The sequence below is a fragment of the Myotis daubentonii genome, chromosome 8, assembly GCF_963259705.1.
Source record: "Myotis daubentonii chromosome 8, mMyoDau2.1, whole genome shotgun sequence".
Classification (NCBI taxonomy): domain Eukaryota; kingdom Metazoa; phylum Chordata; class Mammalia; order Chiroptera; family Vespertilionidae; genus Myotis; species Myotis daubentonii.
The window spans coordinates 71,346,607-71,370,874 of record NC_081847.1 but is presented as its reverse complement, the minus strand read 5'-3'; the positions used below and the strand labels follow the sequence as shown (position 1 = coordinate 71,370,874).

Genomic DNA, 24,268 nt, shown 5'->3' with positions numbered 1-24,268 from the left:
ATAAATGCTGTTCATGTGACTTTGGATACGTCATTTTGCCTTTTTGAACCTCAGTTTTCAAAATGGAAGAGATATTGAACACCTCTGCTTACACCTCAGGTCTTCTCTTCCCTTCCTTGGGTAGGGAGGAGGGAATCGTGGTGACTGCCTGTCATGTGTCTCCACATCTGTCTCCTCCAGTGACTCTCAGCTGTCAGGAGTGAGCAGGTGGGATCACTTGCCCAAGGTCCCTCAGCAAGTAAGTGTCAGGACTGACACTCCCTCAGGCCCTCCATTCTTTCTGCAGATCCAAAAAATAGTACTCACTGATTATGAATTCTAAGAATCTCCAAGCTTTTGGGGGGAAAATATTTGAAATACTTAAAAGCATTTGGAACCCATAAATCCTGTGTGAACTTAAGGTATTGCCGCTGTTACTTCTGGTTGTTCAGTGGGCTGGACTCCACAGGGTACAAGAAAGCAGAGGAGCCCCCCACCACACCCCCGCATCTTCTTCCCTCAGCTCGTGGTCTCGGAAATCCGCAGTGGGGACTGGGGTGGTCCTCTGCAGCTGCGGGAGACCCTGGGATCAGGACAGGGTGCAGTGTCATTAAAGGACCAGGGTCACCCATTTTGCCGACTGGTACTGTTGATGGCCTGCCGCTGATGGCCACACTGGTGCCCACTGATAGAGCAGGCTGTCTCATGCTGGCTCTTTTCCACGAGGCACGCTGAACTGGGGATTCACTCTGCTGACATACCTCCTGCTGCTGAGGTCCCCAACCCTATCAGGCTACTGTCTTGAGTGGGGCCCTCTGATTGCCTTCAGCTGCCTGTCTTCCTTAGCTTTCACTTGCCCCTCAGCAACTCCCACCTCTTTGCTTGGCAACCCATGTACGTGCAGATTGCTCTCTGCCTCTCTCTCTCTCTCTCTCTCTCTCTCTCTCTCTCTCTCTCTCTCTATCTCTGTCTCTCTCTTCATTTAAGGCAGCTCCTATTATCCTCCATCTTCCAAAACCTCCCAGCGACGGTGTCTTCCTGACTCCTGAGCCTCTCAACTCTGGGGACGCAAGGTGGCTGCTCCTGAAGGCTCTCTCACCAGACTCTGCCAGGGAGTGCGATGCCACTTCCTTTTTGTGCTGTACTCAGAGTCCCCACAAGCTGTGCTCCTGGGGCCTTTCTCACTTGACTTTAAAGTGGAGGCCAGGATGGGAGAAAAGTCAAATCACCCTCCTACAGTTCCCTCAGTGAATCGTCTGCCTTGCTCTCATACAGAGTTGGGGTGGGTGATGGAAATGGATAGTCAAAGTGTCAGTCAGAGAACCTTGTAGTAACCATTAATGGGGATAAAGTAGGAAGCCATGGAATAATGAAAATTATATTTCCCCAAGAAGATATGATCATTAATTTGTAAATACTTAATAACATAGGTCTGAAATAAATGAAGCAAAAAAAAATTGAACAGAAATACAAGAAGCAATAGATAAAATTACAATCATGGTGGACATTTTTAACATACCTCTCTCAGAAACCAATGGATCAAGCAGAGAAAGAAAATGAATGGTCATGTAGAAGATTTAAACAACAGAATTAAGCTGGAAATAATAAACATTTAGGCAAATTAGCCTTATACTGTGTTACAAAAGAACTCAATGATTTTCAAAGAATCAATATATCTTTCATTCCTTTTAGGGTATCTAAAGAAGAATGAAAGAGCTTTTTTCTTCTTCTTCTTAGTGGTTTACTATTTTGTTAGCCTTTTCAAAAAAGCAGCTCTTCCTTAGATTATCTAAAATGTGTTTTCTGTTTTATTGCTCTTTCTTCAACGGACACTTGGTTTATTTTGTTATTCTATTTCTAGCTTTTTGAGTTGAGTGCTGAGCTCATTTATTTTGTATTTCTTATCTTCTAGTAAATGTATTTAGGTGAAAAGTTATAAACTTTCCATTGTTCATCTCTCACAGGTTTTGCAGGCAGTGTTTTCATTATCTGTGATATCAGTTGTGATTTCCTCTGTAACCCAAAGCTATTTAGAAGATTGCTCTTAAAGCACCTAAGTTTTTAGGAGCATCTGCCTCCCTTCATTATTTTTTCTGCTCCTTTGTGCTCTACCTTCTTTGTTTTTTTGTTAAAAACTAGGTTAGTGCATTTAGATCCTAGAGCAGTGATGCGAACCTATGACACGCGTGTCAGAGATGACACGGGAACTCATTTTTTTGGTTGATTTTTCTTTGTTAAATGGCATTTAAATATATAAAATAAATATCAAAAATATAAGTCTTTGTTTTGCTATGGTTGCAAATATCAAAAAATTTCTATATGTGACACGGCACCAGAGTTAAGTTAGGGTTTTTCAAAATGCTGACACGCCGAGCTCAAAAGGTTCGCCATCACTGGCCTAGAGTGTGGTCTGTATCATTTCAACCTTTTGAAAAGTTCAAGATGATCTGTGTATCTAGTACATGATCATGTGTTTTAACTGTTCCATGTACATTTGAAAATAATATGTATTCTTTAAATATTGGAACAGATCAAGAGGGGAAATTATGTTATGCAAGTCTTCTATCCTTCCTGATTTTTATCTGATTAATTTGTCCATTTTTGCAGAGATGTGTTAGTGGTTTTATTAAATCCTCTTTATACTTCTAAAAGTATTTTACATTTTATATTCCTGTGGTTTATTAGTCAACATAAAAATTTTTGTCTTTCAGTTCTTCTTAGTGGATTATATCATTTGTCAACTTAAGTATTCCACTTGGTCTCTGAAATGCTTTTTGCCCTGAATTGTACTTAATTTGTTATTAAATTTTCCATTTTTGCTTTTTATTTGCCTGATATATTTGCTAATTTTTAGCCTTTTGTGTCATTTTATTTTATATGTGGCTATTATAAATCTCATGTAGTAGATTCATTTATTTTAATCAAAATATTAATTTTTCTTTTAATAATGGAATTAAAACATCAATATTTATTGTTATTACTAATATTTAGTGTTAGTACTGTCATTTTATGAAGGTTTTTATTATCATGTTTCATAGTTCGTTACTATTTTTATTTTCAGATTTTTGTTAGATTGATTAGATTCTATTTTTTCCCCTTTCATTTTGTTTGTTTGTTTGTTTGTTTCTCTCTCCAGTGGTGTGGAATTTCTTTTTCCCCTTAAAATTTCAATAAATCACTAATAAATTCAGCGAAGTTTGAAGTGTAAAATCAATACACAAAAATCAGCTGTGCTACTATACACCAGCAATGAATAATCCCACAAGGAAACTACGAAAACAATTTCATACATAATAGCATTGAAAAGAATAAAATCTGTAGGAATAAATTTGACCAACAAAGTGAAAAACTTGAACACTGAAAACCATAAAACATTGCTGAAATAAATTAAAGAAGACCTAAATAAATGGAAGGGTACCCCATATTTGTTGATTGAAAGATTTACTATTGGTAAGATGGTGATGTTACCCAAGTGATCTACAGATTCAATGCATTTCCTATCAGATTTCCACCAGCCTTTTGGGGCAGAAATGGGGTAACTGATCCTCAAATTCATATGAATTGTAAGGGACCCTGAATAGCCACAACAATCTTGAAAAAGAAGAGCAAAGTTGGATGGCTCACACTTCAGAATTTCTACAGAGCTACAGTATTCCAAACAGTGTGGTACTGGCATAAGGATAGACATTTAGAACAATGGAATAGAATTAAGAGTCCAGAAATAAACCGTAATATCTAAGGTCAATTGAACTTAGAATGCCAAGACCATTGGATAGGAAAAGAGCAGGCTCTTCATCACACAGTGCTGGGACCACTGGATAGCAACATGTAAAATAATGAAGTTGTACTCTACCTCATGCCATATACATGGGCCCATGACCTAAGTCTCAGGGCTAAAATCATAAAATTCTTAGAAGAAATCATAGGAGTAATTCCTCATGACCTTGGATTTGGCTGTGGATCTTAGATATGACATCAAAAGCATGAACAATGAAAGAAAAAATGGGTGAACTGGACTTTATCAAAATTAAAAACTTTTGTGCATTAAAGAGCATTACAAAGAAAGTAAAAAGACAGCCTACAGAATGGGAGAGAAATATTTGCAAATTCTATATCTTATAAGGGTCTAGTCTAGTACCTATAATACATCAAGAAGCACTCTTACAATACAACAACAAAAAGACAAACAACCTAATTTAAAAATGGACAAAAGACTTGAATAGATATTTCTCCAAAGAAGACATGCAAATGGCCAAGACACATATGAAAAGATGTTCAACATCATTAGTCACTGGGGAACTACAAGTCAAAGCTACAACAAGATACCACCTCACACTCACTAGGATGGCTATAATGAAAACAGTGGGCCCTGAGTGTTGTCTGTGAGGATGTGGAGAAATTGGAATCCTTCCTGAATTGCTGGTTGAATGTAAAATTTGAATGGTTTCTCAAAAAGTTAAACATACAATTACCATATGACCCAGCAATTCCACTCCTAGTTATATAACCAAAAGAATTGAAAACAAGGACTCAGATGTACATACTTGCTCAAACCAGTACTATTCACAATAGCCAAAAGTTGGAGACAGCTTAAATATCTATAAATGGCTGTATGGATAGACAAATTGTGGTATATACATACACTGGAATATTATTTAGCCATATAAAGGAATGAAGTAATGATGCATACTACAACATGGATGGACCTTGAAAGCATTATGCTCAGCGAAAGAAGCCAAACACAAAAGGTCACAGATTGTATGGTTCCATTTATACACAAAATAGGTAAACTATCCAGAATAGGTGACAGAATGCAGATTGGTGGTTACCAGGGATTTGGGGGGCAGGGGAATAGGGAGAAATTGCTTAATGGGTGTGGGGTTTCCTTTGGGGATGATGAAATGTTTTGAAATTAGATAGAGATAATGGTTGTTAAACATTGTAAATGTACTAAATGCCACTGAGGTGTTCATTTTAAAATGGTAAATTTTATTTAATGTAAATTTTACCTTAAGAAATGGTAACAAATGTATTTAAACTTATATTTTTCCTTGCAATATCAATAATTGGTCAGTATCTGTAATTTTCTCCTTTAAGAACGGCACAACTTCTAGCTGAAATCCTCTAGGTTTTTAGTTTGTGATCATTATTAAATTTATAATCCCATACCTCTTCTATTTTAGGAATCTATAAAATTGTCACATTAAATCCTGCAGTTATCTTAGGAACAGCTGATTTTTTCAGCTCACCACTCCTAGGAATCTCTTGGGTTTACGTTTTTTTCTCGAAGTTTAAGCTTTGAGTATTTGTTTCAGAAATAATTATTTAAAAGAATTTATGTATTTTTTTACTTCCTAGCATTGATTTTTCTATTCCTTTGTCATTTTATTTTATTGTGGTAAGTGAATGAATTTATTCTGAGAATTTTGTAGAACATACACTTATCTCTGCAACACGCTTCTGGTCCATTGGATGTTCTCAGATTTCTTCCTCTCCACCACCTCCCCAGGAACAGAGAAAGGGCTACCCTCTGCCCATTTTCTACCATGCCTTGAGGAGTCATTGCCTTCAATATTTTTAAATATGTTTTTATTGATTTTTATAGAGAGAAGCAAAGAGAGGGATAGAGAGATAGAAACATCGATGAGAGAGAAACATCATCGATCGGCTGCCTCCTACACACCCTCTACTGGGGAGGTAGCCTGCAACCTGGGCATGTGCCCTGACTGGGAATTGAACTGGTGACCTCTTGTTACCTGGGTCAACACTTAACCACTGAGCCACACTGGCCAGGCTGCCTTCAATATTTTATTAACACCCTTCCTCCTAGGAATTCTAGGAGAAGGCTTACCCTTCTCTGACCCAAGGGAAAGCCACAGGCCATTTGAATCCATCCAGCATTCTTCCCTCCCTGGATTGGTGCAGGAAAAACCCAATAGCCTCCTTCTCAAGTCCCCTTCGATCCCAGCCACGTTGCTTTGCTTTGAATCCCATAGTTGATTTGGAAAGAGAAGCACAAATGGAGGAATTGAGGAACAAGTTATTGTAGTAGCCGCATAACCCATATCTGCTTGGTATGGAGCTCTCTACCACCTTGCGTGTTGGCAACCTCCTGGCCCTGACATTTGCCTCAATGCCTCCCCTCCCCCCCCCAACTCACTCCCACAAAGAACAGTCAGTTATAGTTTTTCATGCACCACTTCCATGAAGTGAGGAATGCTGGACTGAATCAAACAATCTGAGTCTTACCCTTGGGCCAGAGTCAAGAATAAGCTTTCTCCTAGACAGGGGATCTTCATGGTCAGCCAATCCATTCATTTTCTTACCACTATTTCTTCTGGCATTTGGTGAGTAGATCGTTTGTTTATTCATTCATTCATTCATTAGTTCATTCGTTCAGCAAATAGTTTTGAGCACTCGTTACATGCCAGGCACTGTTGAAGAAACTGGAGATAAAGCAATGGCAAACCATATGAAAACCTCCTCCTTCATGGAGCTGACATTCTAGTGAGGGAAACAGATAATAATTAATAAACACAATAAATAGACAAAATATATTGAATGTTAGAAGATGACAGTTGATAAAAAGGAAATACTAGAGCATGGCCAATGTTTTGCAATTTTAAATTGAACAGTGAGCATAGACTTCATTGAGAAGGAGATGTTTGAGTTCAAGGCCTGACGGGGCAATGGAATGAGCTGTGTGAATATTTGCGAGAAGCATGCTCTAGGGCAGCGGTTATCAACCTGTGGGTCGCGACCCCTTTGGGGGTTGAACGACCCTTTCACAGGGGTCGCCTAAGACCATCAGAAAACACATATATAATTACATATTGTTTTTGTGAGTAATCACTATGCTTTAATTATGTTCAATTTGTAACCATGAAATTGGGGGTCACCACAACATGAGGAACTGTATTAAAGGGTCGCGGCATTAGGAAGGTTGAGAACCACTGCTCTAGGTAGAGCGAACAGCCAATGCAAAGGCTCTGAAGCAGACGCGTGCCTAGTTTGCCAGAGTGGCATGAACAAGGAGAGTAGTAGGAGGTGATGTGAAGGAAGTGAAAGGCACAGAGGTGGGAGCGGGGGCACTAGACCAGGTAGCTATTCTAAAGACCCTGTTCGTACTGGGAGTGAGAAGGGGGCCACTGGAGGGTGGTGAGCGGAGGAGCGATGCGATCTTACATGTTAACGGGAGAATTCTGGCCCCTGGGTGAAAACAGACCGTAGCATAGGTGAGGCAGGGCAATCAGAGAGGAGACTCCCATAAAGAGGATGATGGCTTCGGCCAGAGTGGTCACACCTTAATACTTATTCCAAAGATGGAGCCAGTAGGATTTCCTGAAAGAATTGGTGTAGGATGTGAGAAGAAGAAAGGAGTCCAGGATAGCCCCAAGGCCTTTGGCCTGAGCAACCAGAAGGCTGGACTTGCCATTAGTTGAGGAAGGGAGGACCATGGATGGGCAGGTTCTCTTTTGGACACGTTAAGTTTGAGAAGTCTATTAAATGCCAAGCAGAGGTGTCAGATAACAGTGGGCTATGTGAATCCGCGATTCGGTGGAGAGGTTCGTGCTGGAGGTGGGAGCTGGGGAGTCAGCAGCACATCGATGGGGTTTGAATGACAGCACAAAGGACGGAGTGTGCTTAGAGGAGACGTTTGGAATCTGAGCTCTGTGACACATCAGCACTCTTGGTTGGGGGGAAGAATGGGGACCAGCAAAGGACATGGAGAGGAAATGGCTTGCGATTTAGGAAGATCAACATGTGTGGTGCCCCAGAAGCCGGTGAAGAAATTTGTTCCCAGGGGGAGGGGGGTGGACAGCTAGGTCAAATGCTGCCAAGAAGATCAAGGTGGTCAGGTGGGGACGGAGGTCTGACCATTGGATTTAGTAACACAGGGGTTATTGGCGACCTTGCCAAGCAGTTTTGGTGGACGGTGGGATGAAGATGTGATTGCAGTGGGTTTGTGAGAAAGCGGGTGGAAGGGAGAGACGGCTCTTTCCAGAGGTTTCCCTGTAAGGCTTTGCTAATAATTTTAGCTTCTAGAACTCTTACAACTTGGATCCCTTTCTTCATTCTCATGAGGACACTGGTGCCAGAGAGCAAATTAGGCACCATTGTGTGGCCGTCTCTGACTCAGGGGAAGTGCGAAGTGGGAATCTTGGAGTGTGGGAAAATGCTGGATTCAGAGTCACAGACCTGGGTGTGAATCCCACCCAAGACTCACTAGCTCTGTGACACCTCCACTCTTTAAGCTTCATCTTTGTCTGCAAAATGGAGAGAATCACCACTTCTTTGCAGAACTCATACAGATTACGTGGACAGTGCATGTCGAAAAGCCAGGTCTGATGCCTGGCACACAGTAGGCGTTCAGTATGAGTCCGTAGCAGAAGGGGTTGGTCTTCAGTTGTCACGTATTTAGAGTTTGATTGCATTCGAAGGAGGCATGTACGTGTTTGCATGTCTAATTATTTTTAAGTGTGCTAATTGCCTCTTTAAATGAATTGTCATAACTGTGTTATTCCAATATTTTGATACAACATATGCTTACATTTGCAAAAGGCTTCTGGTTGATTGGGCCGGTTCCAGTGTGCTGAGGTTTTGGTTTTGAAGTGAAAGGAATGGACTTATGCGGCCATTTAGTATCCACGGGACACGTGCTATGTGCCAGCACCTGTTCTGGGTGCTGGTGGGCAGAGCGGAAGGTGGGACACTGACAAACATGAACAATAGGTCACGTAGGGACTTAGGATCTGTCAGGAGGGATAGATTTGAAGACACATGGGTGAGGTCTAAATCTAAAGCCTGGTGCACTTCCCCATTTCATGTGCTCATTCAGCACCTTCTAATTGAGCACCTACTGTGTGCCAGGCACACTGGTGACAAGACAGCCTTAACCCCTGCCCCCATGGAGCCAGAGATCTGGGGGACAGGAGGCAGCAGAAGGTAAGTGAGAATCAGACATAATTTCAGGAGGCAATGATACTATAGGGAGCACATACAGCGGGCTGCAAGGGGGGATGAGAGGAGGGGAGTCTTATTGTACATGGGTAGGGGGCTGAGGAGGGCTTCCTGGAACTCCTGTTTTCTGAGTTATACGATGCTGGTGGCTGAGTCCCATCTAAAGAGAATCAGCCCCAGCCTATCTCCATGATTAGGCTGAAGGCAGACCACCTCTTGGTGCACAGACCAGTGTTGTGAGGCGTTAGGAACATTCACAGCGGGGAAAACAAGTGCATGGGCTGCTGTGTACTCACTCTGTGTCCTTGGAGAAGTTTCTTAACATCTCTGAAACTCCAGGCAAACACAACAGCAGCAATAACAACCAACAGAGAGAGCTGGCTATGTTCCAGTGTCCTGAGCAATTTGCACGTACTGATTTATTTGCTCTTGATAGCAAGTCTGTGGTATGTACTGTTATTACCCTCTTTTCACATATGAAGAAACAGGCACAGAGAGGTTAACTGACTTGCCCAAAGTCACACAGCTAGTGCAGAGAAACCAGAATTCAAATCAGGCTCTCTGGCTCTTAACCGCTTGCGCCATGCTGCCTCCTGAACAACAGGGCATCATGAGGGATAGGTGGGATGCCGACATGCGTGCTTATGGCATCTGCCCTAGGAACTGGCTCATTCATCCATTCAACTAATTGGTTTGGAGCTCTTACTTTGTGCCAGGTTCTGGAAAACAGGACATACAAGGGCCGTCCTGGCAGAACTCATGTTAAACATTAAACAAATAATTAGACAAGAAGTTAGTTAGCCACAAGGTCGATGAGTGCTTCCAAGGAGAAATGCAGGGCAACCTGGGGATGTACTATGGGATCTGACCTACTCTGGAGAGTCTTGGAGAAGACATTCACACCAACCTGCTGAGGCATGAGTAAGAATGAGCCAGATGAAGGGGGAGCAAGGGGTGGGGCAGATCTTCCAGTAGAGGGAATGCTCATCATTTCTTTCCAACATTGTATTGGGACATCCTGGTCTGAGTAGCAATGAGGGGGAAAATGAACAAATCAGGATCAGAAAGGGAGGTTTCTAGTATGGCCCCTAGCTTGTGCTTCGAGGAGAAAGTTTGTACTGTTCAAGGTGAGAAAGACCAGGAGAGAACCCAGTTGGGCCGAGTATTGGGAGCACATAAGAGAAAGTCGTCCTGCTGCCCTGGAAAACCACAGGCCCAGAGTTAGGATACTTTAGCTTTATTTCCAACTCATATACTAACCTGGGGTGAGCCACTGTCCTTCCATGGTGGATGGTGAGATGCGTAGTTCTTCCATGTGTAAAATAGGTGGGCTGGGACAATGGATTCATGGTGGGCTGTCGTGGCCAGATCTGGTGGGAAAACAGAGCAGGTGAACAGGAGCTGGCCCCGCCAGGAGGGCAGGTGTTGGTACACAGACCTTCTAGCAGGAGGCTGCACCCATCTGGGGACGGGGCAGGAGTCTGACCAGGGGGCCATCTTGTTATCACCATTGTTATTGGTGCTGTCGAGCATGTCCTGCACTTGTAAGTCACTGACGCTTGACAACGTGCCCTTTGAATGTTTTAGACCTACAACAGCCAGAACGAGAGCAACGAAGACTATGAGATCCCCCCGATAACACCTCCCAACCTCCCAGAACCATCCCTCCTGCACCTGGGGGACCACGAAGCTGGCTACCACTCGCTGTGCCACAGCCTCGCGCCCAACGGACTGCTCCCTGCCTACTCCTACCAGGCCATGGACCTTCCGGCCATCATGGTGTCCAACATGCTGGCCCAAGACAGCCACCTGCTGTCGGGCCAGCTGCCCACGGTGAGTTGCTGTTTCACCATAGTTCCCGCCAGTTCCAGCGGGGAAGCGGGTTGGCAGGGAAGCAGAATGTTAGTGCCTTGATGAGGACCCTGTGCTCGTGTGCAGGGTCTGGGCTCTGGGTTGCTTGCATGGGCATCTGCAGACTATGGGGATGGGCATGGAGGAAAGTGGATGTCTTCACCCTGCTCACTTCTGGAACCCTGTTTAGCATTCTTTGTATTCTTTTTAATAGTATAAATTACCTGAATTTTTATTTTTAACAGTTTTATTGAGGTCTAATTCCTATGCCTTATAATTCACCAATTTAAAGTGTACAATTCAGTCGCTTTTAGTATATCCAAGTTGTGAAACTGTCAATACAATCCACTTTATGTTTTTGTGTTGTTGTTTTTTTAAATCTGAGTGAGAAATAAAAGGAGAGAAAGGAGGGGGGAGGCAAGAAGCCAACTCAAGATCCACATTTTATAATGTTGGAGGTCTGGCTAAAGAGCTCAGTGGAAATTGATGCTCCATTTCTTGAGGAACAGTTTTCTGTGGGCCCATCAATAATGCAGGGCCTGAGCTTCCTCTTCTCTCTCTAGGAGAACTAAAGATACCACAGCCTTATGGTTTTCATTCCACTTTGACAGAATGCTTGTACCTGAACTGCTTGGCAGCCAATTTCCTAACAAAAGCTTCCCCCACTAGACTGTCCCAGTTCGGGGATTTATGCAAACACGAGCCAGGGTAGGGCTGTGAGTGCAGAGGTGAGGATGGTTGTGGTTGGGGCCACGGTGTCACAGGCCTTGGGTGATCGATGGCGACCATGTGGAGCCGTGCGCGGGCTCCGGCGTCCTACAGACTTGCCTTAGATCTCAGCTCCGCTCTCACACTTCAGTTCCCTGGTCTTGGAATCATCATAGTGCCCACCTCCTGGTTGCTGTAAAGTGTACCTGAGATAACGTAGGCAAAGTCTTAGCCAATGTCTGCCACTGAGTAAACCATCGGGGGATATTTGCTATTAGTAGTAGTATCAATAAAAGTGAATTCCCACTGTAACTAAATGGTAGTGTGTGCCTGTCAGTCGCATTTAGCTAAAGGAACAGGCTCTCGGGTACTTTGTAGGGTCACCTGGTTATTATAGCTCTGATAATTACAAGAGATGTTATCTGTTTATCAAAGATGACCCCCTGATCGCTCCTCCTAGGAAATGCTTCTGTTGGGCTCGGTCCAAATAGCCACTTTGCAGTCATTCTCCAGATTTCTTTCAAACAAGCTCATGTTAAAGATGCTTCACAAATTCAGATTGCTTTAATTCTTCCATTAGGCAGCGTTTTCAAGAGCCCATTGAGTTTTATATTCCCTTGTTAAGTAATGAAAGATAAGCCAAGTCTTTCACCCAGGGAAGGGCTCCTGGACCAATTAGGAAGCCAGGTAAGAACATGTCTGTCTATCGGGACTCTAGCAAAGAGAGACAAGCACCGTGAAGACAAATTCTTAAATTTGTCAGAGCTGCAGGAAGCAGGTGTGTGTCTGTGCGTGGATGGATGTGCATTCTGTGTGGGTGATGCTGGAATGTGTGTCATCACCTGTTAGGAATCAAGCACCATGCAGAGGGCTTTACAAACATGTTCTCACATAATGCTCCCCAAACCGAGTGAGGTAGGTATTACTGTAATGAGGAGATGGAGGCTCCGACCAGGTAGGTGACTGTATCAGTGTCCTGTGGCTGCTCTAGCAAATAGTCACAAACTTGATGGCCTAAAACAACCAGAAGTAGACTTTCTCATCGCTCAGGGGGCTAGAAGGTGAACTCAGTATCACTGGGCCCAGATCAGGGTGTCAGAAGGGTGAGCTTCTTTTGGAAGCTCTGGGGCAAACCTGTTCCGTGCTGCTTCTAGCTTCTAGTGGTGGCCAATATTCTTGGCTTGTGGCCGCATCCGTCTAACCTGTCTTCACGTCACTGTCACCTTCTCTTGTCAGTGAAATCTCCCCCTGCCTTTCTTAGAAGGATGCTTGTGATGGCATTAGGAATAATTTAGTAGAATCTCCTTAGCTCTGGAGCCTTCACTTGATCACACGCACAAAGACTGTTGGGTTTCCCCCTCAAATACAGTAACAGTTACAGGTTCCAGGAATTAGGACCTGATGTGCTTAGGGGATCATTTTTCAACCTACCGGTGATCAGCTGTGCGGCAGCCTTTATTGACCCCCTACTAGGGACCAGGCATTGTCCTGAGCCCGGGCCTATGAGATGCCTTTAAAGAACTCCTCCTGCCGGGGGAGAGATGAGTGAAAACTCCATTTCTGAAAATGTAGTAAATGCTCCGATGAGATCAGTGTATGGTGCTATGTGTACCCAGAAGGGGCACCTTTAGGAAGTGATGGCCTGACACACAGTAGGCTCTATGAATAAATGAATAAATGAATGAATGTCACACAACTATTAAGTAAAAAAAACACAAAAACCAACAGAATTCAAGTCCAGCTCTGTCCCCTACCATGCACCTCTCAGTTTTACCAGGTATTTGAGGGCTGGAGCAGCTGGGCTGGGGGGGCCACAGGTGGCACCGAGGTGCCCCAATGGGCAGGATGCCACAGACACTGTTTGCACAGACTGCAATGCATATTGTCCCTGGAGACGTGGGTGGGGCTAAGGCGTCTGACATCCATCTCATGAATGCCGAGTCCCTGTGGCTCTGACCCAGAGGCTGCCCTGGCCCTAGCGGCCTCCTGACCTGCATGGGAGTCGGTCCTTCTGCTCTAAGGGTATGGCTGTGGGCGGGAATCCTGTACAGTGGTGGAACAGGGCCCCTTCACAGAATTAAATCTGCTGAAGGCTTCTCCCTCGACTTCTGTGTCTTAACTGATTAAACATTCATTTCCAAGACAAAAAGAGTCAATTTAGTATGAAAGATATATTTTGCCGGTTTAATTTAAAGCGCTGCACCTCCATCTGACCCCTATTTTCATAACTCAATAATTTTATCCTGTGTTGATTGTCTCATTTTGAGAGAGATATTGTATGTATAAATCAGCTTCTAAAATACCCAAAGAAACCAGAAGAGTGGAATTTATTAAGGGGCCTCTGGTAAGTCTGAAATAATTTATTTTGGAGTTGTCCTTGGGAAATGTTCAAGCTTATAGTCCTGGTTTACCCGGGAGAGGAATTATCCTGGGGAGGGACAAAGCGTGATGCTCCCAGCCAAGTTCCCCGGGGACCTTGCACCCCTGCAGGACCAGAGAAACCCCGGAGAGCCCGGGGCAGGTGGAGACGGGGCCTGACGGGAAATGAGTGCTGGCACAGCTCTCCCTGCACCAGCCGTGGGTCCTGGTGATTCGGGAAGTACGGGTTTCCCAAGGCGGAGCCCTGGGGTCACTGGAGCTGTGTGGTCCCGTCTCTGGCCTCGATTAATACAGGGGACGGTCACAGCTGTCATTCAAACCTTCTCCTCCAGCTTTGCCTGCTTCCTCTGGGATCTTAGACAAGTCACTTCTCTCCCAGCCCACGTTTTGCCATCTAGGGAATGGGAATTGGGATTCCAACTCTGGCAAACTCACACCTAGAAAAATGGGAATAGTGGCTTTGTCAGCTCTGACTCGCTGGACAAGTGTATGGGTGTGAGGTCAGATAGACCTTCCACTGGCAGGATCGCACGTGCCTCTGACCTGGCGTTTACATCTTATGAACTTGGGTCAAAGCCCTGCGTGCTAGAGGAGTTATCCTGGGAAGGGACAAAGCTTGCTGCTCCCAGACAAGTTCCCTGGGGACCTTACACCTTTGGCAGACCCTTTGTGCTCTGGGTCCCTGTCCCAAAGCATCTTGCCAGGACTGGTCCTTGGGAGAGGGCAGGGGCCGTGGCCCAGGAAAACCCCCATGCCAAGCAAGGGGTCTCTCTAGGCTGGTCTCCTGGGGTAGACTGTGGGAGAGGGCTGGGTAGTACCTTAGTTCCTCTTCACCCCTTGCTTTAGAGATGGTTCCCATGGGCGAGCCTGGGTTAGGGCTTGGCGCCTGGGGGCAGGGCTCAGGGCTCAGGGCTCAGGGCTCAGGGCCGCAGCCTGTGTATTGACTCTGGGAGCTCCTTTAAATTCCCCCTAAAACCTACCCTCTTCTCTGCCTGTGCTCTACTTTTCCCCTCCAATCTCTCTCTCCTCTTCTTCCCCCCTCTTCTTCCTCATCCCTCTTCCCCCCAGGAGACTTGGTCTATCTCTGATTCTCACAGGTTGAGATGAGGGAGGATCCCCTCCCAAGACTGAGGAAAAGAGACCAAAGACCCTCAGCACTTGGTGGTAGTTGAGATCCCCACAATCAAACCCAGTCATTTTATTGCCCTTAATTTTTCTGTTTTGTTTTGTCTTAGGATTGTATCAGTTTTTGCTGTGTAACAAAACCACCTCAACACTTAGTGGCTTAAAGCAAACCATGAACTTTGACTATTTTTTGTGATTCTGTTGGGCAGCAAGGTAGCTCTTTTGTTATGTTTTGTTTTGTTAGTTCTCACCCTAGGGTATTTTCCCATTTATTTATTTATTTTTAAAGTGTCAAGGAGGGGACTAGACAGAGAGAGAGAAACATCGATGTGAGAGAGACAGCATTGGTTGCCTCCTGCATGCACCCCACCCAGGGTCAGGGATTGAGCCTGCAACCGAGGTATATGCCCTTGACAGGAATAGAATCCGGGACCCTTCAGTCTGAGGGCCAGTGCTCCAGCCACTGAGCCAGACCGGCTAGGGCAAGGTAGTTCTTTTGAACTGGACTGGCTTGGCTGATTTCTGGAGTCAGCTTACAGCTCGGCTGGGACAGCAGGGTCTAGGATGGCCTTGTTCACATCTCGGCAATTGGCCCAATGTCCACTGGGGCCAATGGGGATGACTTGGCTGCAGGTCTTTCATCTCGTAGTGGCCTGGGCTTGTTCACATGGCTGTGATCACAGGGTTTCCAAGAGCATCAAGAAAGAGTAGGCCCCAATATGCAAGCACTTTTCAAATCTTTACTTGCTATTGTCCCATTAGCCAAGTCACATGTCTAGCCCAGATTCAAGGGGGAGAGAAATGGACCCCACCTCTTGATGGAAGAGTCATATTGCAGAAGGGCATGGCAGGGAGGCAGGGATGTGTAGCCATTTTTGTAATCTACTGTGATAAAGTTTTGCTTTTTTGTGTGGTTTTTTGTTTTTTGTTTTTGACGTATGGCATCACCTAGTAGTTAGGAACATGGGCTTTGGGGTTAGGCCAACCCAAGTTCAAACCCACTGCACCATGTGTTACCCTCCATTCCTGAGCCTCAGTTTCTTCATCTGTAAAGTGGAGGCAATATTATTGCCTCATAGGAACTCAGGAAGATTCAGTCATCAGCTGTAGGAAAAGTACTCAGCCCAGTGCCTGGCACACAGTAGGCATTCAATAAATGTAAACTACTCTGTTTATTAATTGGTTCATTTTACTGACAGGGTTTGTGTGGCTTCAGTCTCGTTTGTCCAGCCTGACCTGCTGGGGGTCGGCTTTGCTGGGGGCAGTTGGTCAGGCTGGCTCCCCAGTGGGGGGCTGGTCCAAGCAAGAGGTGGGTGTCAGAGGTGGATCAGACACCGAGGTGGTTGGGGTTGGGGAGAGGGCACCATCTGGGGGGCGGGGGGGGAGGGCATATGAAGTCCACCAGGACCTCGGTCGGGGCGCGGAGCTTGAGGGCAACAGCAGAATGATAGTCCCCCCGCTTGCGAAGAAGAGAAGGTCCCAACCCCAACTCCTCCTGCTGGGTGACCAAAGGGCAGGACCACCTTGGCGAAAGCAGGGGTCCGCAGGGCACTTCCTGCTTGGCCTTTTCCTGGGTGCCATGCTTTTGTCTCATTGCCCCCTGGGAGTGGCACTGGGAGTGCTCACCTCCCAAATGGGCCTCTGAGGGCCCCAGTGGGGGTAACCCCAGGCCTGGAGGTTCCTTTATGTTTGGCAGCGTCCAGATGAAACTCCCTCCCCCCTCCCGTTTTTCAGAGGCAGTAAGCGAAAGAAATATGTCTTTTTACATTTTATAAAACTCAGAAAAATGACTTTAAACAGCTTTTGCTCCCCTGCTATAATTATTTATTTCCAAACACTCCTTCAGGGGACTGCTCCGTTTTCTTATCCTACACTCCTCTTTCTCATAAATGAACCATCACTTCAATAAATCATTATGAAAACAGAGAGTAACACCGGCTCTGAAAGGTTGAAAGATTTATGTAACACATTTATGTTTCCCATTTTCTCATTCTGGTACTCGGCTGCAAAAGCTAAGCTAATAAAAGCTGCTATTAATATTTCTTGTTGCCTAGCAACCCCAGAGCGGGAGTAATAGCTTCAGCTAGAAAAATAGATGACCGATAAGGAAAAATTCAATTCTTTTATTATCTCAGGGGGAAATGGCCTTTTACTGGAACATTATGATGTACGAGTGCGAAGTTGAACACAAAAGGGTTTTTTTGTGTGTTTGTTTTTCTATTTTTAATGAACATTATTTTACCTCCACTAACTCTTTTAGGGCACTTTTGTTTTCTTTCACATGCCCACCCCCCCTTCCCCCTTCCCTCATGCTTAATTTAGCAGCTATAGTAGTTAAGAACCTGTCAGCGTTTTTTAGTTTAAAAATGGCTTTTGCAAAGGTTTAGAACTTGGTCATAAAAATTCACTCCCTGTTAAAACTCAGGCCAGTGATAAGCCAACACAGGCCAGCTCTGTGTGAACAGGCTTGCGTTTGCGGAGAGATAAGACTCATGGTTTTCACTAAGAGAAAGGTCGGAAAAGAACAAAATGTGTTCTTTTCCATGTCCCAGTTTCCTTTGGAATTCTGGGATGCTGTCTCTTTGGAGAACTGTTTAAAGTTTGAAGTGTGTGTTCAAAAAAGGACATTTATTGAGCACCTGCTGTGCACAGACTTGGTATCATTGCCTCTTGTCAACCACCCTCTGAAGTAGGAACTGTTGTTATCCCCATTTTTCAGATGCAGAAACTGAGGCTTCGAGAGGCCAAGGAATCATCCCATGGTAGCCTGATGCCATGAGGTTTCACATCTTTGTGCTTTGGCATGAGGTGTCTCAACTTAGCGTTATCAACATTCTGGGGGGGGATAATTCTCTGCTGTGGGATGTCCTGTGCATTGTAGGCTAGCCAGGCCTCTGCCCGCTATTCATGGGCCCTAAAAGCACTCCCCCAGTCGAAATAAAGATTTAAAATGTCTCCAGTCATTGTCAAATGTCCCCTGGAGGACAAAATTACCCCTGGTTGAGAACCACTGCCTGCTGTTCCCTGTGCTTGAAGGGCTCTTCTCCCTTGTCAACCTGGTGAACTCCTATTCCTGCGTCAGAACCCAGTTCAGAAGTCATCTTCTCTCTGAGGCTGTCTGGATGATCTGGGCAGGGAGGAAGGTGAGGAAAGTGAGACACTGGACTTGATCACAAAACTTAAGGGAGTGCCAAAACGCTCAGTAATCAAGATTAATAGTATTTTCATATAGTATTTTTATAAATAAAATTACCACAAAAAGCCATGATGAACAGTAAATTAAAAAATTTGAATAGAGGTGGGATCAGCCTGAATTCATGACAACCGGTAGTTGTCCATTTAGATTCCTGTCTGTGCTGCCAGCTTGGGACAGCCTGAAGGCTAGGTCTATGCTTTATGTCTGTCTCTGGCACCAGCATCTAGCGCAGGGCCTGCCTAACAGATAACCCTCAGTGGCTGTTTATCGACTGAATGAATGGGAGGAGAGAGATGACTTGTCCAAGGTCACATAGTGAGAAAAAAAGTAGAGCTGGAACTTGAACCTGGGCCTCTGACTCTAAGCCCAGTACTCTCTGCACCCTTCAGGCTGTGTTCCGTGTGAATGGAGGTTGCCTGCAGCGTGGTGCGTAAGCCACGGGGGATTCAAAGATGTCCTGGGCACTCAGTCTGGGGGAGGGGGACAGGTAACGGCAGCCAAGTGTCTACTTGGCTCACTTCAGCCTCACTACCCTCATGCCAGGCAAGAGCAGAGCGTCTCCAAGAATAGAACTGTGAGGTCCATGCCGTGGAACGCTGCCCATGCTCACTGTGGCACAGTATCTTGATCTTTGGAGGGTAAAGACCACACCTGTGTGACCCCATATCCTCTTGGTGAACTTTTCCTAAATGAATGGATGAATTATCAGCAGCTAAAATTTGCTAACATTTATTTGGCACATATTATGTGCTTGGCATCCACCTAAGCCCTTTTTATTTGTATCTCATTTAAACCTTCATCCTGAGAAGGAGGAGCTGTCATCGTGGCCATTTCACAGAGGAGAATCAGAGGCATGGGGAGGTAAACCACTTGATTACACAACTCTCATGGTGGCGCTAAAATTCGAACACAGGCATGCTGACTACCCAGCCTATGTACCCCATAGCTCACCTGTACAGGCTTCAAATGAATGAGTGAACGAAAGCATGAATGAGCAAGGGAGTGATTAGGCCAGGATTGAGACCCACTTTATCCGACTCTGAGTCAGGCCATTCAAATTCATAAGTAACCACAGCATGAAGCATAAGGTGCTTGCTAGGAATGAATAACAGATGAGTACTGAGGAGCTCAGAGGTGAAGAGTAGCAGGGAAGGCTTCCTGGAGGTGGTGACCTTGGGGCCAAGCCTTCGAAGGCAGAGGACAGCAGCAGAAGCCTGAGAGGAGGGAGCATCATACCTGCCTACACTTTCTTGTTCAGACCCAATCGCCACCCTTTCTGCTGGGATTCACAGAACAGCTTGTGATGTATTATGAAGGTTTCGGCGCCCTCTGGTGCCCATCCTCTCAACCCCCTGCCAGGCTCCTAATGGGAGTCCTGACCCTCTGGCTGTGAAGGCTGCACAGGCCAGACATTTAACTTTCATTCTGGGCGAGGTGCCAAGCTTGGCCCAGAACCTTTCCCTCTGAGACTGGCTCCTGAGTCATGAGGGAGGATTCAGGAAAAATCGCGGCAACATTCGTCAGCTGCAGCTCCGATATTACCCTGTATAATGGCTCTTTGCTCCGACTGCATATTCAGTGCCATGTTGGGGAAAATGAGCTTTTAATGTACCGCCGGCATTGCTGAGAGACCGTCGCTGGCTCCGTGGAGTGTCTGGAGCACATAAACTTGAGATCTATTGGAGTCATTTCCCTCTGCTCCGGCTGGATAATAAAAAGCCAGTCTCGGGTGCTCTTTCTCTCATCTTGCGGCTTTGTCCATTTGGAACCCGGTGTCTTCATAAACGCCAACAAGACAAATAAAGCTCATCTACATGTTAAAGCTGCCGAAGACGGTGTCCATGCACCGCTGGGCCAGGAGCATTTCGAGGAGAGGCGCGTCCTCTGGGAGACGTTAGCACAGCAGCTGGTCGGGCCATGGCCCGGCTGTGATGGTGGCAGCCTGCTGTCCACGCCCTGGCACTTAACCGGAGCCTGGAGTCCTGGGGTTCCTATCCTGCCGTGCTGGCTGATCCTGGCCATTACTCTCTCTCTGAGCCTTAAGTAAGATGCGATCTAACCCACAGGGTGGCTGTGCTATTGAAATACTGCTTAGCTTTGTGTCGGGGATGTAGCAGGTGCCTGAGAGGAGTTTGTTGACAGACTGACTGAAGGAACACACAAATGCATGAATGAAAAATAAAGGCTGCCTCTGAGAACACGTCACAGACTAGAGTGCTGTTATGTCATTGTTGGCAGGTAAGCCAGTGGGTGCTGGATAGGCTTTTCTGTCTTAGAGTAGCATCCACCTTCTCTCATCTAACCCTCCCGCTGACTTCAGAGGAGATGGGGTTACCCTGGGCTCCAGATGTGTTCCTGAGACGCAGAGGGCAAGGGGCTTGTCCAGAGACCGCAGCCAGGAAGTTGTGGAGGGAACAGGAGGGCCTTGTTCTCTTGACCTCAAGTATTTTACGCCCTCATGGTGCAGAGGCAGCTCTCACCCCCGCCCCCGGGCCTCTGAGCCGGGAGGTGGGACTGTCTCCCTGTCCCGCTGTCCCTCCGTCCGTCCAGTGTGAGGTGGTCAGAGCTCTCACTGAGATAGGCGGGAGGGGCAAAAACGTTAGCCTGGATGGCCATTTCCCAAAGTCTTGGTAGCAAAGGAAAAGGGGAGGAGTTTGGGGTGAGTAGTCAGACCCCGCCCCTGGTCTGTTGGATGGAGTGTGGGCCTGGGATGCTGGCGTCCTGAAGAGTCCTGAATAAGCCGTTGCTAGTTCTTCCAGAAACGGATGGAGAGACTGGAGTCGGGAAACCTGGGTTCCCGTCCTGTCTGCCAACACTAGCAACTGTGCAGGGCAGGGCACTCTCTCTTCCCGACCTCAACTCTTTCATCTGTTGATGGGACAAAGCCCCGATTACCAAGGAGAGTGGTAGAGATCAAGGGAGAGAGGTCTCTAAGGCATTTCATGGATGGGCCCTGCAGGGGGCTGTTGTCACTGGGGTGGCAGATCAGAGCCATGGTCAGGTCCGGAGAGCTGGTGGGTTGGGAGGGAGTGCTCCGGGGCCAGACAGCTGCATGTGTCACCAGCTGTGGGACCTTAGCCAAGCCACTTAACCTCTCTGTGCCACAGTGCCCCCCGGGGGCTGTTGCAAGGAGTAAACGAGCTATTCCGGACGGTATTCAGATCCGTGCAGGAGGGGAAGGTGGGCCTGGTCCCACAGGGAGCTCTCAGGCATGAATTAGACCACAGAGTTGCCGGCATTTGTCCCCAGTGTGAGGTGTGAGTCAGTCATGGGTGACCGGCTGGAATGGGAGTGTGCCTGCTACAAGACTCTCTAGGCAAGACGGCTCTCACTGGCCAAGGGCTGTTCTTGGAGAGGGAGGCAGCTGTGAGCCTCTGACAGCCAGCACTTCCAGGAATTGGTCTGGGTGGGGGTTGGGGGACTCCAGCAGCATCTGCATCTAAAATGAGGTCTTAAGGCCAGCAGGGTCCCCCTCACCTGGGAACCTGTGACTGACACGGCTTCTTACGCCCCACCCTCGAGCCCAGCTCCAGGCTTAACCAAGGCTCCCGGGGCGGCCGTCACCCTCAGCTGAGTCCTGAACTCTCCAACGTTTTCAGGACTCACGGAACTGCCCCTTGTGTCCTGTTTGCCTTGAGGATTTCCGCACATCTGTTGCAGGTGCAAACTTTCCCCCCAGAGAAACCAGAGGGCCCACAGCTCTGCCTGTGGCTCCTGACTCCTCCCAGCCCCTCATGCCTCCTATGGGCACAGGCTTTGAAACAGACAGCCTGGCATGACCGTCCCCAGCCCGTGGTGAGAAGGGGGCCAGGTCATCTCTCCCTTGATTGTAAAACATCTCATCTTTATGAGGCTTCGTGGGTCACTGTGCAGAATTAGAAAGAGTGCAATAGAAGAGAAGAAAACCCAGGACAGGGAGATCGCTGGGATCTCTGCGTGCCAGCCGAGGGTGGGGCCCCCACCCGAGAATCTGGGCCCAAAGGGTCAGCCTGAGGCGGTCACTCCCCATCCCACAGGTCTCCTCTTCTCCCTTGGGAACCAGTACCTCGGCCCCCATGTCCTTGCCCCTGAGACCCCTCTTCCCTGCTCTCTCATCTGCCTTATGAATGACGTAGTCTTACTTGGTAGCCAGCAAATTGGCCACATCCTCCTGCTATTGTCCACCATGGGGACCTTGGTCTAAACTGGAGCTGTGTCTTCCCACTCCTTCCTCCAAAGCGATCCCCAAGCATGGTAGGGACCGTGGCCACTGTGCCCCAGCACGGGGCAGAAGGCTGCAACTTGAGCCGTTATCAACAGCGCTGGCGACCTGTGTCCAGCCAGTGACACGAGACAGTGCTCTTTTGGGCATGACTGCCACAGTGGCCCCTTACTGTGGACACTCACGTGGTGTCACTGCCCTGCTGAAAGGGGTCAGCACTTTGCCAGAATTAATGTCGCTGGCGTTGGGCACCTGAATTGAAACGAGCTCCTCCAGCTACTCGCCACGTTGAGCACATTATCCACCCCCTCTGAACTTTAGTTTTCTTATGTGTAAAATGGCTATGTTAATAATCCTTAAGGGGCTGTTTTGAAAATTAAATGCTGTGATGCTTATAAAATGCTCAGCACGGTCGCTGTAGCAATGCTATTATTTGTCTCTAAGCACTTTGTGTATGAGCTGCCTTTGTTTTTCTTCCCTGCCAACCCACATGGACAACTCTGTATCCTTCCTAGTTCCTCCCAAGGTATTCATCTGCCAAAGTATTGAGGGACAAGGTCAATTCCCTGGGGGCCTTAGGGGGTACCCACCACAGGCAAGCGATCTCTGCTCCCAAGTCCCCTTTGGGCCACACTGACTCTGTTGCATTTTCCACATCAGTGGTCATGTACCATGTACCCAGGCCTTATTAATCTGCTGTAGCAATGGCATCCATCCAGCACAGGAGCTGGACATTTTAATTTATTCTCTTGTGGTTGGTCTTTTCTCTCACACTGTCCAACCTTCCATCGGGGCGTTTGTGAAATTTTATTGATTTAGCATAGCTCTTTATATATTAAGGATATCATCCCTTTTGTCATGTATATTGCAAATATTTATTCTCAGCTTATTTCCTTCTCATCTAGTTAATGGTGGTGTTGTTGTTGTTCTAATTTTAAATCTTTTCCACGTTTTCTTTTACCTAAATCTGTGTTCTTTTTTTATGGTTTCTGCCTTTTCCAGAACCTAGGAAGCCCTTTTCCAATAAAATACCACATTGGTTCTAATATTGTTTTTCCAAATGCTAAGTGGTTATCAATATCATTTACTTAAAAGTCATCCTTTCTCCCACTGACTTGATTTGTTACTAAATAAATATGCTACAGAAATATTCTAAAAAAATACATGGGTTTTCTTCACTTTTCCGTTATTTTCTTTTTTCATGTCCTTACACCACTGTCTAAACTCCTCTGGCTTCGAAGTATGCAATACAACTTTTCCACAGTTCTTGCTCTTCAACTATTTTCTGACAAATCTCACTCATTTCTTCTTCCAGATGAATTTTTAAGTCACTTCGACAAAAACCGTTCATTTTTTATATTGAAATTATTTCATTGTATCCACCAATAAAATGGGGAGATTTTATGTCATCCTACTATTGAGTGGTCCCATTCAGAAACACTATGTGAATCTCCATTTATTTAAATAAATTTGCCTCTCTTTACAGTTACATGGATCCAACATATTTCTTATAAACGTTATTCCTTAGAATTTTATATTTTTGCATTGCTTTGTGGTTAGAATGTTTCAACTCTGTTTTCTAACTTTTTATGAGTAAATAAGAAATCAATGTATTCCTTTTACTTATTTTGACTGTCTCAAATTCTAACTTCTTAGAATTTGAGGCTTTGGGGGTTTCTAGAAATTCTATCACATCTATATAGATGCTTTCTAGTGGTTGTAATTCGTTGCTTTTTGTTTCACTGCTTTGGGTCAGATTTCACTAACTAGTGATGCTCAGTGACCAGTGATCTTTGCTTCTCCCCCAATTTAATGGGAATGAAATCCAACCTTAGCTTGAAGTCAGTTTCTTTAACAAACAAACAAAC

At 46.0% G+C, this 24,268-nt stretch overlaps 1 protein-coding gene across 8 annotated transcripts in view; it reads left to right on the top strand.

Annotated features, from left to right (window-relative positions):
- The window catches only part of TOX2 (TOX high mobility group box family member 2), a 113,666-nt gene that overhangs the window by 64,012 nt on the left and 25,386 nt on the right, over positions 1-24,268 (top strand). For all 8 annotated transcript variants that reach the window (XM_059707020.1, XM_059707019.1, XM_059707022.1 and 5 more), the window contains one exon: positions 10,528-10,773. In XM_059707020.1, the coding sequence (XP_059563003.1) occupies positions 10,528-10,773 (246 nt within the window). The remainder of the gene's footprint in view (positions 1-10,527; positions 10,774-24,268) is intronic.